A 15,706-nucleotide genomic window follows, 5' to 3' on the forward strand; every position below is an offset into this window, starting at 1 on the left:
TTTAACAGCCAAGTTTTTTGCAACATTCATGAGAGAATTCACACTGGAAAGAGACTATTCCAGAGTAGTTTCTTTGACCAAACTTTCACACAACAAGGGCATTGCACATATCATGAAAGGATTCACACAAGAGAGGAGCCATGTAAATGCAGATTTTGTGACAAAACCTTTAACAGCCAAGTTTCTTGCAACATACATTCTAGAATGCACACTGAAGAGATTATAACAAAATCAGCCTATATTACACATAATAAAATTCACACTACTAAAAACTCATACAAATGCACATTTTGTGGAGTAGAATTCATTCAAGGGCATAGCTCCAAAACACATGGAAAAACCCACACCACAGGAAATCATGGCACCAACATTATACAAGAAACTTGTGGCATTGAAAGTGGGCAAAGCAATGTTCAAGATCATGATGATGACATTTTTACCACAGAGAATATCAGCATCATTACTGACAATGATGTCTATGAAATACTTACTGGCATAAAAAGGACCACGCCAGGTGTCATCACAACAATTATGAAAAATCCTTTCTACAACTCAAAATGATATGTTCAGATGACAGAAAAAGAAAACTAATACAGAGTCATAACTAAGCTATTTTTGGACAATCAATTTAAGAACAATCTAATTTTATAACTCATACATTTGATTTTAACATTTTATGTTTAACAATTATTATTGCTCTCAAACGTACTCTCATCAGACACATTAGTTATTATAGATCATCAATAAGAAAAGAATTGCCCTTAGTCAAATACATACCATTACACCAAAATATCCATATCTCCTCTCTTTAAATGTTAAAATTTGCAAATTTGGATACACAAGTGTTTCATTAAGGAATTCTGAGTCTACTGGATAAAAACCATTTAAAGCATTTCAAAGTTTTTTAATCTATCAAATTTATATATTCAGTGACTTAGCGACAGAATAAACAGTTGAAAAAGAAACATCTTTCTGTTTATTCAGGATAATGAATGTTTGATTAAACCAGACATCAAAGACGGTTCATATACAGACATTAAAGAAACAACTAGGCAAGTCAGATGGTGAAAGAGTTTAAAGGGATAATAACTCTTCGTTTCGGCCAGGAAACGCTCTTGTGCAAAGAATACGTATCTAAAGGCAGGATTAATGCACAGCATTTTTTTTTAGATATACCTATGACATGACGTGTGTGATGAGTTTCATAACTGACACAGTAGTAGTTTAGATATGTGTATTCTACTTAAGAAATATATTAAATGTTAAAACAAAATTTAAGTTCTTCAAAATTAAATTTCGTTTAAGATGTCTTATTTTATCGATTTTAAAAAATGAAATGCAACAGACTTTCTCAAGACTGCCCTCCGTGGCCCAACTAATGTGCATATATATGTATGTATTAAGAGGAGAAAGGGTGTGTCTGTTACTGGGCTTCTGTCATTAGATCTCCTTTTGTGTAAGCTTACGTGTATTTCAAGTGCTTATGCAAATTAAATGACCATAATTAAAAATGTATAAAATATTTACATCCATTTTGATTCAAAAACTGACATACAGTAGCAGGTTCGAATGTTAACTTGATTGCCAGAAATATTTTCATTCGGTACTTTTTATTACTATTCATTCAAACCAATGGCTATAATCGGGTTTTCTGCATGAAAGGAATTAAATTCAAATTATTAGATTTTGACCGTCAGTTTTGAACTCTCGAAATGCGGCAGAGTCTGTGTATGATTCTGAAAACAGGGTATTGTGGAGTGGGGGGGAGGAGCATGTCTTGGAGACGGCTTTCTCTCTGTGCTCCAGATCTCGCTTTCGTGAACTCGGATGATTTATGATTTTTATGTACATTATTGAGTCACTGTACATTCATTTTCGTCTTTGTTATCTTGTTATAACCAGTAGGAGAATAACGACATGAAAGGCAAATAAAGACTTAAATAATATGACGTCAACACAGATTATGCAAAAAATACATTTTTCACGAGAAGAAACCTTTATGCGCATTTACATTGTAATGTTAATGTAGAAATAGCGTCTCTCTCTCTCTCTTTCTCTCTACGGAGTAGTATTCTGACATCAGAAGATACAAAGAAAAATGTAAGCACGACGAATGCTTTAATAAGTAATTTGTCTTCATCTTGATTCCAGGACCTTCATCTCCTCCGGAATCACATTAATCTGCAAAAGTTGGTTCAGTTTTGATAATTATTCGTAACCCATTTCACACTTTATTTAATTTCGGTCATTTCATTTTCTTAGTACATCTTTAGGTTTACTATTTGGAAAATGATTTCCCATCATATTTGATCTGATGTTTCTACCTGTAGTGAAACATAGAAAGCTGAGACGCAGTTTTTTGGTGCACAGAGAATTTTGAGTGTACTGTGGGTAAAAGAGACGAAACGTTAACAACTACTTAGTTTACCTTTTCAATATACTTTTAGCTTGAAAATGGCTTTTATATTGTTTTTGCTGAATTTGAGCAACTTTATACAACTCTGATGAATATGCATTATAGGGTAGTCATCATTTACTGTGATGGAATCAAATATTTCTAATTACATTTTTAACATCTTTTATTTCCAGACAACATAAAAAGGTGTATAATGTTTTACACCTCTAACAATTCAATTAGTGAGATAACAAATCTAACATCAGAACATTCAACATAATTCACCATAAACATTTCCTTTCTGCAAGCATTTGCCTCATTTTCAATTTCCACATTACTGTGATTACAGGACCAACCTGGAAGGGGGTGATTAAGACACCCCTGCACACCCCTTAAACAATCAGAGTGTGCCCCAATAGCTTTAACACAGTCTTCACACCAAATGTCAGTCACTATGTCAGTGCTCAAAGACTATATAAGAAAACAGAATTCATTATTTTTTAAAGTCACGTGTGAAGATTTTCAACCATGCATATGCACTATTATGATATGTCCTTGTTTATATTACTAGCAAGACCAAGAATAAAAAGGCCTAGTTTACAGCTAGTGAACTTGGTTTCAGATTATTGTTCAACATTCATTGGCTCCATTCTTTTTTTTAAGTCAGTGGAGAATTATCAAATCCTCTTCAATGCTGTCAGGAAGCACTCCAAAGGTCTCCTAATTATTGGGTAACCTGTAAAAAAGCAAATGAAAAACTTCAATATTTCACGATGAAACACTACAGCCATGCGATATTCTACAGCAAAAATGCTTATCACCTTATTATAAAAATTATTTAACTCCACACAGAGCCGAAAAATGTTAATTTTGAAAATATTGTACCTAAAACCCTTTACACTGGACAGCGTCCTTTCTGCTTCCTTTGTGCAACCATGAAACTGACATTGCTGTGGTCGTAGAAAGGAGGCACAAGCATCACTATGGTTGCAAAATGAATGCTCAAAGATCGGCCAGTTGTCAGAACGTACTCAGTAATTTATTTAAATTTCAAACGCGGCCGTACTACAGAATGCAGAAAGGACGCCACCCAATGTAAAGGGGGCTTAAGAAAAGAGACAGAAAAACTGGCAAATGTACAGGCACAAGTCTTAGTAAATATAGCCACACAGCAAATATGAAGTAAAAACAAGGCAGCAAAGCTGTCAAATGTAGAAACACAAAGCAGAAAATAAAGATGCAGAAAATAGGTCATTTTGTCAAATCTGATGCAATTTAATAAATAATGTTTATAACAGCACAGTCAATCAACACTAAAATTTAATCATGCACAATAGGTAACATGGTCAATAAGATTACAGTTTCACATATTGTGAAAAATGAGAAAAATGATAGTGCATAAAATAATTTTGTATAATGTTTAAAGGTATTAACACCAATATTATAGCTTATGTGGAAATACAGAAAATGTACAAAGCTTCGGGTGGGTGGGATCACATCTTGAAGATGCCAGTGTTTGAAAAAAAAAAATTAAAATAAAACATAACAAACAATATTCCAATAAAGCTGCTATTCAAACTTTTAATCTAGTTTTATTAACACGATATGAATAACCCCAGTGAGTATGAGGATAATAAGGCACTGTTATTCATCTATAGCATTTATGTTAGCATTACACAAAATAATTTTTTTCTTTTGTAAAATTATATGCAATATCAAGCAACATTTACCTGCATAATTATCACTGATTCCTAATTATGTGACACTGTTAATTTCAGACTTTTACAAACTGTATCTGGCAGAGAGCTAAACATATGGGAGTTTACAGGGAAATCTCAACATATGTGTAATGTATGTTTACTAATGTAATCTCATTCAATGGCCAGAAAAATCAACCAATAAGACTTGTTTTCCAGCTAAAGCTGTATTTAAGTCCTGTTTCTTTCCTGTAATTTCAGTCATGATGAAACTGTAGGTCTGATCACTGATGACCAGCCAAAACTTGTCAAGATGGTAAAAAATTGTACTTCGGCAGTCCAAAGGACCAGCAAGATTTTTAAGTGTCACCATTTTGAATTTACAGTCATCATTTGACATACTTCACTAACAGCGTTTTTTTTTTCCCCCTCCATTTACTTATCAGGCAAGATATAAAAAATGATAACATTCACAGACAAAGTAAGCTAGCCAATCATAGTATCTCTCTCAAACAAATAGAGTGATTCCCTATGGGGAAGCCCCCTGCTCCCGATATTACTTGCTCTGGCATTGTCTATTGCTCACGACACACAGACAGCTATCAAGAGAGTGGTCCATGCTGCCAAGCATATGTTAACACGGCAGGGCAAATGTTTCCTGACAAACTTTTTTCTTTGAAAATAACGTTGGTAGCATAGAAATGAGGTCACCTGATTAACTCAGTAAATTTGATTTCTCAGTTATTGGTACTTCTGTTTATATTCAGCCTGCGGCATATCACTGTTTTACGTAAAGATGGTTTAAAAGTTTGGTCAATTCTTCGAACGCGATTCGTGGTGAAAGAACATAAGGCCACACTTTTTTATTTTTATGGATGACATCCTCTGGAACCCCGAAATCTGTGTGAGAGGGTGAAAAAAAAAAAAACATTAAAAAAAAAAAATACTGCTTAAGTAAAGGAATGCTGAATGTTTCTTGCTAAACGGTAAAACAGTTTTCCACTTATCATGTTATTGGTGTTGGATACACGCTAAAAAAAAAAAAAAGCTTAAAAACAGCCTTACTTTTCACAAAATGGTCCAATCATGCTGATTTTTTAGCTTGACCCGCGTTTTATGAATATTCATCAGTTCTGTAAGTTTCAAGCGAAAAGGTAAAATGGCTTTCCACTAATCGTGTTAACGGTGAAAGTGCATGGCGACGACGACAACGACAGACGCAGGTAACTGCTATATGTAGAGACTCATCTGTGTTTGTACATAAAAGACTGCTGAGATGAGAAAATATCAATAGAACAATTTTTAATTTCCAATTTGCACCATTTTGAGATTCTGAACATAGTGAGAGATTGAAACTGCACTGATGTGACTTTATTTCCATTTCTGACACTATATTACACAATACAAGGTTACAGGTTAACCATCATTTTTATACAATCAACTACCAAAATTGTTTAGGTGCAGAAAATGCCAAAAGAACACTTTTACATGACTGTCTAATTAGTTCAATAATGACACTGTTATCATGCCTAAGAATCAAATTCATGGTGGATAAAATATGCTGAAAAAAGTAAAAAACAGCACAACTTTTGGAGAAATGGTCTGATCAGACTGATTTTTAAACTTGACCTGTATTTTATGTATACTCATCAGTTCTGCAAGTTTGAAGACAAAAATTGAAATGGTTTTCATTTTAATTGTATAACCATAGATTAAATATCCTAAAAAAAAACCCTAAAAAACAGAATAACTTTTTGAAAAATGGTATGGAACAGGCTGACTTTCAAACTTAAGCTGTATTTTATGAATATTCATCAGTTCCGACACAAGATAGTTTCACGTTTTTTATCCAATAAGGGTAGATAGAATATGCTGAAAAAAAAAATGGAACAATGGTCTGATCAGGCTGATTTTGGCATTTCACTTGTGTTTTTATGAATATTCATCAGTTCTATGAGCTTAAAGATTAAAGGTAAAACAGTTTTCATATTAGTTTACTCTGAAGTGCCTAATAATAGTGCCGGCACGATTATTTTTTTCCCGGAAATTTTCCACCCGGCACGCTCTTATTTTCCCTAGCACGATTAAGAATTTCCACACGGGCACAATTATTCGGCTAGGCACTATTATTAATTTCTGAAAATTTTCAGGGGGCACAATTATTCCAGTAGGCACTATTATTTGGCACTTCAGAGTACTGTTATGTAATAATGAAAGTGCACGATGATGACAACGACAGCATAAGCAAAGGCTATATGTACAGACACATCCATCTGTACAGAAAAAAAAATGGTTAGATCATGCTGATTTTCAAATTTGACCTGAATTTATGAATATTCATCAGTTCGAAGAGAATAGGTCAATGTGTCTGTACATAAACACTGACATCAATTCCAGTGTTGGGCTTGACAAGCTCTACAAAATGCAACAAACAAGATGTCTCTAGCATTATAAGTTCCAAAATAGGTGTAAGAGAGTTTTCAGTTTTGGCACCAAATGACTGCTTCTCCCATAGAAATGCACGGATTGACCTCAAACTTAAGAAAATGAAAGGAGACAGTAAGAGTAACTCTTCATTATAATATGACAGCTTAGGTCTGTGTAGTTTCTGAAAAAAGGCACAAACAATTTTTTTTTTGCAGAAAATTCCCATTTTTACATAAATTTGGCAGGTTTGACATTGAAAGGATCATTTGCAACAATTGCTACTGGAAAGAAAGCTACTAGTAAATAAGAAATGTTTGAAAAGAAGACCAAGAACAACATACATGGACAACATAAAAGAATAAACAGGTCAAAAAAAGTATAGTTCAAGTATTTGAGAGATGTGGTGATCCATGACAGCCAACCTTCTATGAGTGGATGGCACCCAGTGATGATGAAGTAAACTCAATTTATAGAACAATTTTGGGTAAATAGTTTTAAGGCCCAGATCTCAAAACAAGGATGACTTTTATTGTCAGTTATCAATTTCTGTATTCTTAGCTTAGTTATGCCAAAAAATTCTACTTCGTGCAAAACAGGCAGTAAGCACACCCCCCCCCCCCCAAATAGCAATAAGATTCTATCACAAAGTGTTACGTCTACTTTGACCTCTTTCACAATATTTTTAAAGAATTACTCTGTTCAGAAAAATTATAGTGTTACTTCCTTACCTTATGTGAGGGATTTTTTTCAATTCCACCCTCAAAAACTTGTGCAAACTTGCAGATTTCCCTTTCACCATACTAAAAGGCACCTTGAGAACCTCTCTGTATCCTGCTTGATATAGGAATTTTTTGTCAGCCTTTGCTTCACCTGGTGAATAAAGGAAACCAAATCAATGTAACATAAAACATATTTCAATGTCTTACTGAGAGGAAATGTGTGCCTAAATGCACTGAAAAATTAATATTTACACAAAGAAAACCTATTCATGTCAAAACTTTATCACATAGACATATAACACATTCAAATTAAGATGGCCTCTGTTTGAAGCGTGAAATAATATACTGTTACCTGGGAAATATATACCACAGCATGTTGAGATTTAGTGAGGCAGTGGAGTATAGTACTTTTTATTTGACATACATACAGAGAGAAAATACTCATTCCCCCCCCCCCCCCAATAAAAAATTACCAAAAAACCAAAAAAGGTACATAGCCATAGTCAAATAACATCTTTAGGTATTACTGATAAATGCTGATTGAAATCAACAAGGCAGGTGCACAGCTTGCAACTTACATATGTTGAATTTATATGAGAAGTGTACTATACAAGCATCAGTTGTCAAGACATTACTCTCTATTGATACATCATTGTTGTCCTTTGTACCCTATTGTTATTCTCAGTACCCCATTGTTGTTATGGCTATATAAGCTGGCCCTCAGTGGGTAACCAGCAAGTATATAGGAAAAATAGGCTCAATACACTGAAGTCAAGCTTGTGTTAGTCATAACCCAAAGCTGCTCATGGCAGCAGGGTGGGCTTACTAAAGCCGTCTCTACATACAACAACCACATTTTTAACTCACCAGTTAACATTGGCTTGTTGATAAAGAAATCTTCATCATGAAGAATCCACACTGCTATTCTTCTCCATCTTTCTGGCAAGGCAGACATGTTTTCCATTTTGAGGAACCCATTTTCATCAAAGATTCTGGGCACCAGCTTCATGTCTACAGGCTCATTCAATTCATTCAAACAGAACTCCACAATAGGTTGATATATAGGAAGTACTGGGATGACTCTTGCCATGTGGGGACCACCAAGAATTATCTGTACAGCTGCTAAAACAGCCTTCTTTGAGGAATGCTGACATATATTTTTCAATTTCTCTGCACAGTATTGAATACCATCTGCTTCGTAAAGGCTTGTTGGAATTTTCTTAACATACTTGTCAATTTGCTCTATTTCTAATCTTCCACACAACTCCACAATCCTTAAACATGCATACCCTTTTGTCTTCATGACATTTAATGATTCCTCCTTCATCAGACCAGACTGGAAACAACTATCAAGTATTCCACTGAAGACTTCATAATAGCCATGACGGCACATCAAATGACAAGCAATGGAAAGCAATTTGAAAGGAGGGATATTTCTCCCTTGATTTTGCACTAAATCAACCACTTTTTTTAAAAAAGCAATATTTGTATTGCAATCCATTAGTAGGTAAGCTTGAACTAATCTATAACCACCGTCCCCGTCGATATCTTGTGCATTAGCCACAAAGTTCTCAGCAACTTTCAACAGCATTTCATGATCAGAATAATATATTACACTAAATTCCCATGTAATACCAATTTGCTGTCTCAATGGCAACAAAGATGCGTGCTTCTTAAATATCTCAGCAAGTTCTGTAACATATTGTACATCCATGAAACCTTTATTCAACTTCTGCTTTTGGGCTAAGCCCAACATCCACTTAATGCATAGAAATGCACATCTCTTGTATTCTTCAGTTCCATCACGAAGCAGAATTTCCAACCCCTTCCATAAAATGTCAGAGGGCACCAAATATTCAACATTTTTACAGAGGCTGACATACCTGTACACTTCTCTCGGCTCAGAGAATTCACTGTTGAATTTCAGCTCCTGTAAAAAATGTCTTACATCATTTTCATCCACCCATTTTCCTCCCAGTTCACAAGAATAATGTGTTGCTACGTTTAGAACACTAACAAGCCAGTGAATTTCTTTGCCTCCAAGTTCTTTCCTCTCTAGCTCTGCCTCACTCATCAAGTGCTTCAAGAAAATCCTTATCTGCTCTTCAAAGTACTTCTGCTTGTGTAGTAAAGACAGATGTAACCATCGGTGGCAGGCCTCTACCCTAGACTTACCATGCCATTCGGACCATACCTGTGACATGTGTCTCTCCAGTTCCTTATAAAACTGAAGGATTTCTGGAGATGGCTGAATTAAAACCCCAACTAACAACAATCTGTTTAACTGACGTGGAACACTTCCCTCCATCAAACCTTTGTTGAGGATGGTTAGCAGGGCTGATGATAACCTGTCATCTTGTAGAAGATGAGTGTTTTGATATCTTGGCGAATCCCTCAAACATTTAAGACTAACGACTGCATATATATACCGTAGCACTCCGTCAAGATCTTTTTCGGCATTACTACTACTAGCTCCGTTCTTGTAAGCACTAATAATCTCCGCTTCGCTCCTTCCATCTTGTATAAGGTACTCCTTCGCCTCTCTTTCCAAAAGATCTTGGTTGCGTCTGATGATGACGTTATATTCATTTTCCGTGAGTTTTTTTGTAGAGTATGACAGCTCAGTCCCAGTGGTAACTTTCCCCATCGTCCAACCCCACATCTTGTGAAAGCTTCGCCTTCGGAGTTGAGAGACGGCACATGTAAATCGCAGCGATTGATGGCATTGTGAGGGTTGTGCCAAACACTGAGTTATTCTACCAACAAAACTGTGTCGACTACAACTTCGGTAGACATATCTCAGTGCCGAATAAAACATGATTACATGATTAAAATGTTCCCAGTACTGAACACGTCCATGGCCTCTGTCTCGACCACGAGGCAGTTGAGGCAAGCTCGCATTTGTAGAAAGAGCAGGTCAGGTCACAAAATGGCGGAAAACGGCATTTCAGGCTACGAGAAAAAATGACATAAAAAGCGGAACCTTATACTAGGGAATAAACACCCCTTTCAACGCAATTTTGACGTGAACAGCCAAAACCCGTATCTTTTATATCATGTTACCTTTTCTTGAGCATCTTCCCTGGCTATAAGGGCACGAGTTTCTTTTAAAAACTTAAAGGGATAACAACTGTTCATTTTGGCCAAAAATGAATTTTGCTAGGGTAAAAAACAATTTTCCCAGTCTTATTAATGGTAATTGAATACATTCCGGCATTCAAAGTTAGTCCGTGTTTTTTTCCCTTAAAAATTTAGTTTTTTAATATTCTCTTAAGCATAAGAGATTATTACAGAGTGTAGCCATCTATAGAGGTCACTTGGTGTGATGGAAAGCACAAATTCCAGAATTATTGCGTTAACTGCCGTTTTTGTGGTAAAATAAAATTTATTACGTTTCTATGAGTTGTTTACAATGTATTTATTATTGTAATATGGATATCATGCGAACAGTTGTTATCCCTTTAAAGTAGGTCCTACATGCTGACGCCACAAGATAATAATGGATATGACTCTTGTTAATTACATGTCTGTGGACTTTTCTTTTAACAGCAACAATTTCTACATAGAATTGACGTCATCACTCATCTGGCTCTGGTACAAAGTTATTTTTAAAGGCATTATTTTAATATTAAAATTTAATTAAAATTGACAAAAAAATGACACTTTTAGTTGGAAAAGGCGTCTTTTAAAAAAGAATTTGTCAGTGTGGATTTTGGGGGATAGTGAAGAAACAATTAAAACTGACAGCTCATCAAAGGGATACCTGGATAAATGAGATTATCTGTTTACCCCACTTCTACCTGGGGATGTGCCTTCATTAAGGTTAACAACATGATTAACGGGGGGAGGGGGGAGGTTAAAACAACAGGCCCGTAGCCAGCAATTTCAAAAGGGGGGTTCTTTTTCTGAAAATGTGGACATTTTCCCATTAAACCTTCATGTACCTAGAACAAATTTTACCCAGAGTGGACCTTTTCCCAGCAAAAGGGGCGGTTCTTTCGAACCCCCCGAACCCCCCCTGGCTACAGGCCTGAACAACAAAGAGTGTCAGTAAGTTTATCAAAGGGATACCTGGATAAATGAGATTATCTGTTATCCCTATCTCTACCTGGTGAACATTTTGATCTAAGGCATGCATTTATAATTTTTCTTATTGTCACATAGTTTATTCTCAGTATTATATTAATTACAGGGGGAATTGTCCGGGGGTCAGTTGTCAAGGGGGTAATAGCCCGAGGTGGAGGATTGTCCCGGGGGGGGGGGGGGGGGGGGGGTGCCCTGATTTGCGACCACGACGGAGGGTGTCTTGGGGAATGCGAATATTCTATAACTTTTGGTATAATCATAGAAGTAGAGATGATCTTCCATACATGCTCTTTCATACACATACCCCAGTACATACATACACACATGAATATTTAACTACTTAAATCATTGCTCTGTTTTGTACAGGAATGGAATTGTCTCTTTAAGGCCGGGGTTAACGGGGTGTTTGGATACAGTATCTTAAATACGTAGTGATACATATAGGCAGGACACAAAAAGTTCTAGTAGAAAACAAAATAATTCTCATTTATTGCAATTAATATAACAAAAAATCCACATTTGTATGTTTATGTCAGACGAAATGTCACAGTTACAATCTACACGTGTTTGCACTCTTGTTTTTAGTCAATTCCTTTTCCATTAAAAGGAAGTTTTTTACCCACTAATCTCGCAGACCCCAAAGTTAAACATTGTATTTAGTTGATACAAATAGAAATACAGGGTGTCCCAGTATAAACGTAACCCAAAAATGTGAACGCCGTTTATTTTCTGTTTACAAATTATATACAATTCATATATATTTGAAAACTGCAGAAGTTAGCAAATCTACTGCTACAAACAACATGTCACGTGCTCTACTGGCAAAGATTTTGTCGTCATTTATAGAAAATACTCCAAATATGCTCTGTTATACATTGCACAGTGTCTTTCAATTCAAAATGTAGTTTTATTAAGTAGTAAACATCAGAATGACAATTCGAGGACTAGCGAAAACGTTCTTCATATTTGTAAAGAGTATTGAACGAAACTGATCTGGGCACTCAGCCGTATGTATGCAGTCACAGACTACATATTCCTCCGTTTAAATCGCACCGCACGCACAGTCTGTTGTCACGTGGTCTTCTGACCCACCTGTCCATCAATCATCACTGTACTAAATATAAACATATCAATCATACACTGTAAATCTACAAAGTTCATTAAGTTTCTTGTTATAACCTCTCAGCAAAATTGAACTAAATGTAAATTACACCATCCCACCAAGGAAAATTTCAAATTTTATATTAAAAGAAAAGAAAGAAAAAAACAAGGGCAATTACAAAAGATCTCATGTTGTGGGATCTTTCAATATTTGATTTAAGCTTTCAAGTAAGACAATTATTTTTTTTATCAGCGATAAGACAAAAAGAAGATATCCTCCAACAGAAGTAAATGTTACTGCAAATAAAAGGACTAAGGACAAAGTCGGTTATAAAAACTTTATTCAACTGGGGCCTACCAAAAGTCGCATGCTTTGTATACATGTATGCGTGGATATAGCTGTAGAAGTAAAGCTATCGCCTGCGTCCGTCGTCGTCGCCCTGCATATTTCACTGTTATAGCAATAAATTGATAATCGTGTGGCTTTTTTTTTTTTTTTTTTTTTTTTTTTTTTTTTTTTTTTTTGTAATACTTAAACTTACTGGAGTAATTCATATTATGATAAATACAGTCCACGTTTAAATGGCAGATATATTGGGTCTTTTTTCCCTAAATTATCCCGCTTTTTTTTTACTTTTCTGTTATACATTGTAATGTAAGATTTGTTAACGCAATAAAAGGAAAACCCCGTGACTTATCATACTGAAATTTACAGAATCACTTTTTATATGAGTATTAAAATACAGGCCAAGGGCAAATATCAACTTTATCGGACCATTTTTGGCGAAGGTTATCCCATGTCCCCCTTTCCTTCGAATGGAATGTGTAGTCTCTCCTGACGCTCTGCTTTCCGTAGTTGTTATAAATACAGCTTTCTCGAGTCCGTCTTAACACTTTCTTGCAAAAATAATTTGTAATTGGATATACATAAATATTCTGTCGTTAAAGAGTCTAGATTTATTATTTTAGTCGCTACGAGAGAAAATAATAAAGCTTGATAAAAGTATTGATCAAATAGGCCCATGATCATTAACATAAAGCGTGTTATTATAAATAGGTAATAATTTACAAATAATTAGCTTCAGTTGTTTCGGCTTCTCGATATAAAAGAACGTCTCGACGTGAATTCCAAGATTAAAAAATGTATCGCCTGCAGGGCCTCAAGTACGGTTACCACTGTTATATGGTGCTCTTTTTTCATATAAATGAAATTCATGACATTTGGACACTTTTGAAATAAGTGCATTCAGTACAAAAAAGTTTCGAGTATTTTTAATTTTTTTTATTATGAAACTCCGGAGAAATTAGAAGAATAATTTTCATGTCAACGCCCTCTCTGATTTATCGCTGTCTTCACTAGCACAATATGATGAAATTCATGGACAACGTCACAATCATGTTGAGATAGACTCTGAGGTCAAATACTGTAGCATTAAAACTGTTGTAACTCAACTTCCTCTATTCTCCCGGACCATTATACCTGTCAACATTGACAATTGCCAGAGAGGAAGATTCCCGCGCACGACCTAGGTCTCCCACCCCGACACACACACACACACACACACACACACGAAAAAAAAAAAAAAAAATTATTCTTATAGTTTAGAAAGTAACGCCTCGGTTAGAAATGTGTTGTTAGCAGTTTGCTAAGAAAATAGTTTGACTATACAAAATGATATAGAAAAATCAAACCGGCAATTAAGAACTTTATTATATTCCAATTCAAGTCTTTCAATGTTTCAAGAATATCATAGGCTGTTTTACAACTTGGTCATACTAACAGCCGGTTTTAATCAATAATTTAAACAAGTTAATATTTGCTCTCCGATATTTCAGTCTCCGTTCTCCGTTATGTGGCTTTCATCGGGGATTCAGCTTTTTGCACACCTCAGGTAGAGGTGACACGTCCTTAGCCCATCTTTCTATGTTACTGGAACATTTTTGAAATATTGTTGAGATTTCTTTGTGAAGTACCAAATATCTCACTTCGAAAAAAATCCTTTTTTTTATTTAAAAAACAAATTATCATTCTGTCCTTCAAACCGCAATCTGTACAACTCTTTTTTTTTAGCCCATTGCCTATGGGGACAGTTCAGCAAAAGCACTAAATCTCATTCATTAGCACGTCTGTCTTATGTTTTCTGATGTATTCTGGATAATTGCACAAATAGGCCCTAGTGCATATATGAAAATGTGCAACATTTCGTGCAAGTCGGCAAACATACTTGATGTGATAATCGCCGACATTTTGTGTAGTTCAAAAATAGCAAACTTTTACTTCTTGTAAATTCTGTCGACACTGCGTAGGAATTTACGTCGTTTTTTTTTCACGCGCCATTACGTTGTGTGCAAAAACGCTAATTTCAATGAAAAATGCCGATAATTTCTTTCTGCTTTAATTTTTTTTTAATTTCTATTTCAAGACATGATAGACGAGTATGTAAGCTTCAATTTTATTCATTGTGGCAACATTTCAGAGGAAGAATTTGATAGAGTAAATCAGCGCTAATTTATAGCCTAACGTCACGATGATTTTTTAGCATAACAACAGCATAACATTTGCTGGAACTTATTTTAATTTTAGTTCGTTTCGTAGCGTTGACGCTTTGCCAGTTAATTTTCTAGAGCTGCGTTTTTAGTAATGGCGCTCTTTCTCAATAGACGTCATCTTTGAATTCGAAGTCCATCTTTGTGAATTACTATAGTTGAAACATACGGTAGTCATATAGGCCTAAGTAGAAAAGATAAATCTGAACAGTTTTTTTTAGAGACAAAAGTTGTAAAAGTTTGTATAACCTGGTGTGTTAAAGTTAAAGGACAACAGTAAACACCCGAACGCACTCAAAAATCAATTTTTCCGACTCTCCCAAACATTTTATACCATCATCCATACCCTCCCCCCTTCATTTTTGTGCCGTTTTTTTCAACATATTTCCTTCTAATCCAACTTTCTCTATTGAATGACTCGTCAACATCTAATTTAAACTAAAATATTATATCATATTGTCATTTTCAATGGCTTATTAGATAATTTCTTTATGAACTTTTTATCCCCCTCCCCGCCTCGCGTTATGTCTTCACTAACACAATGGGGTGATATTTGTGGAGTCCGTCACAATCATGGTTGAGACAGCATCAGAATCAAAACACCGCAGTCTCTATCGTAAGGTTTAGTTGGTCAAACATAGCAAAAACTGCTCAGATATTCAAATCAGTGTACCTTATTGAGTCATGTCAAGAAAGCCAGTGACCTACATAATGTCGTTTCAATTTGGGGTTGA

At 35.3% G+C, this 15,706-nt stretch overlaps 1 protein-coding gene across 1 annotated transcript; it reads right to left on the reverse strand.

Annotated features, from left to right (window-relative positions):
• Window positions 1–2,561: 2,561 nt before the first annotated feature.
• LOC106157721 (uncharacterized) lies at window positions 2,562–10,142 on the reverse strand. The gene is made up of 3 exons (XM_087010705.1): window positions 8,106–10,142; window positions 7,248–7,389; window positions 2,562–3,131 (listed from the first exon to the last, which is right to left on the reverse strand). The coding sequence occupies exons 1-3, from the start codon at window positions 10,054–10,056 to the stop codon at window positions 3,116–3,118; spliced, it is 2,109 nt and encodes a 702-aa protein (XP_086866831.1). The 5' UTR covers window positions 10,057–10,142; the 3' UTR covers window positions 2,562–3,115.
• Between the last annotated feature and the right edge of the window lie 5,564 nt (window positions 10,143–15,706).

This window comes from Lingula anatina, chromosome 4 (genome assembly GCF_051362555.1).
Source record: "Lingula anatina isolate TDL-2025a chromosome 4, LinAna3.0, whole genome shotgun sequence".
Classification (NCBI taxonomy): domain Eukaryota; kingdom Metazoa; phylum Brachiopoda; class Lingulata; order Lingulida; family Lingulidae; genus Lingula; species Lingula anatina.

Excerpts from the sequence above, each read along its gene's own strand:
- LOC106157721 (XM_087010705.1), bottom strand. The coding sequence starts at position 10,056 with ATGTTTTATTCGGCACTGAGATATGTCTACCGAAGTTGTAGTCGACAC. Across the intron at positions 7,390-8,105 it reads CAACAAGCCAATGTTAACTG|GTGAAGCAAAGGCTGACAAA; the intron begins GTGAGTTAAAAA and ends TTTATTCACCAG.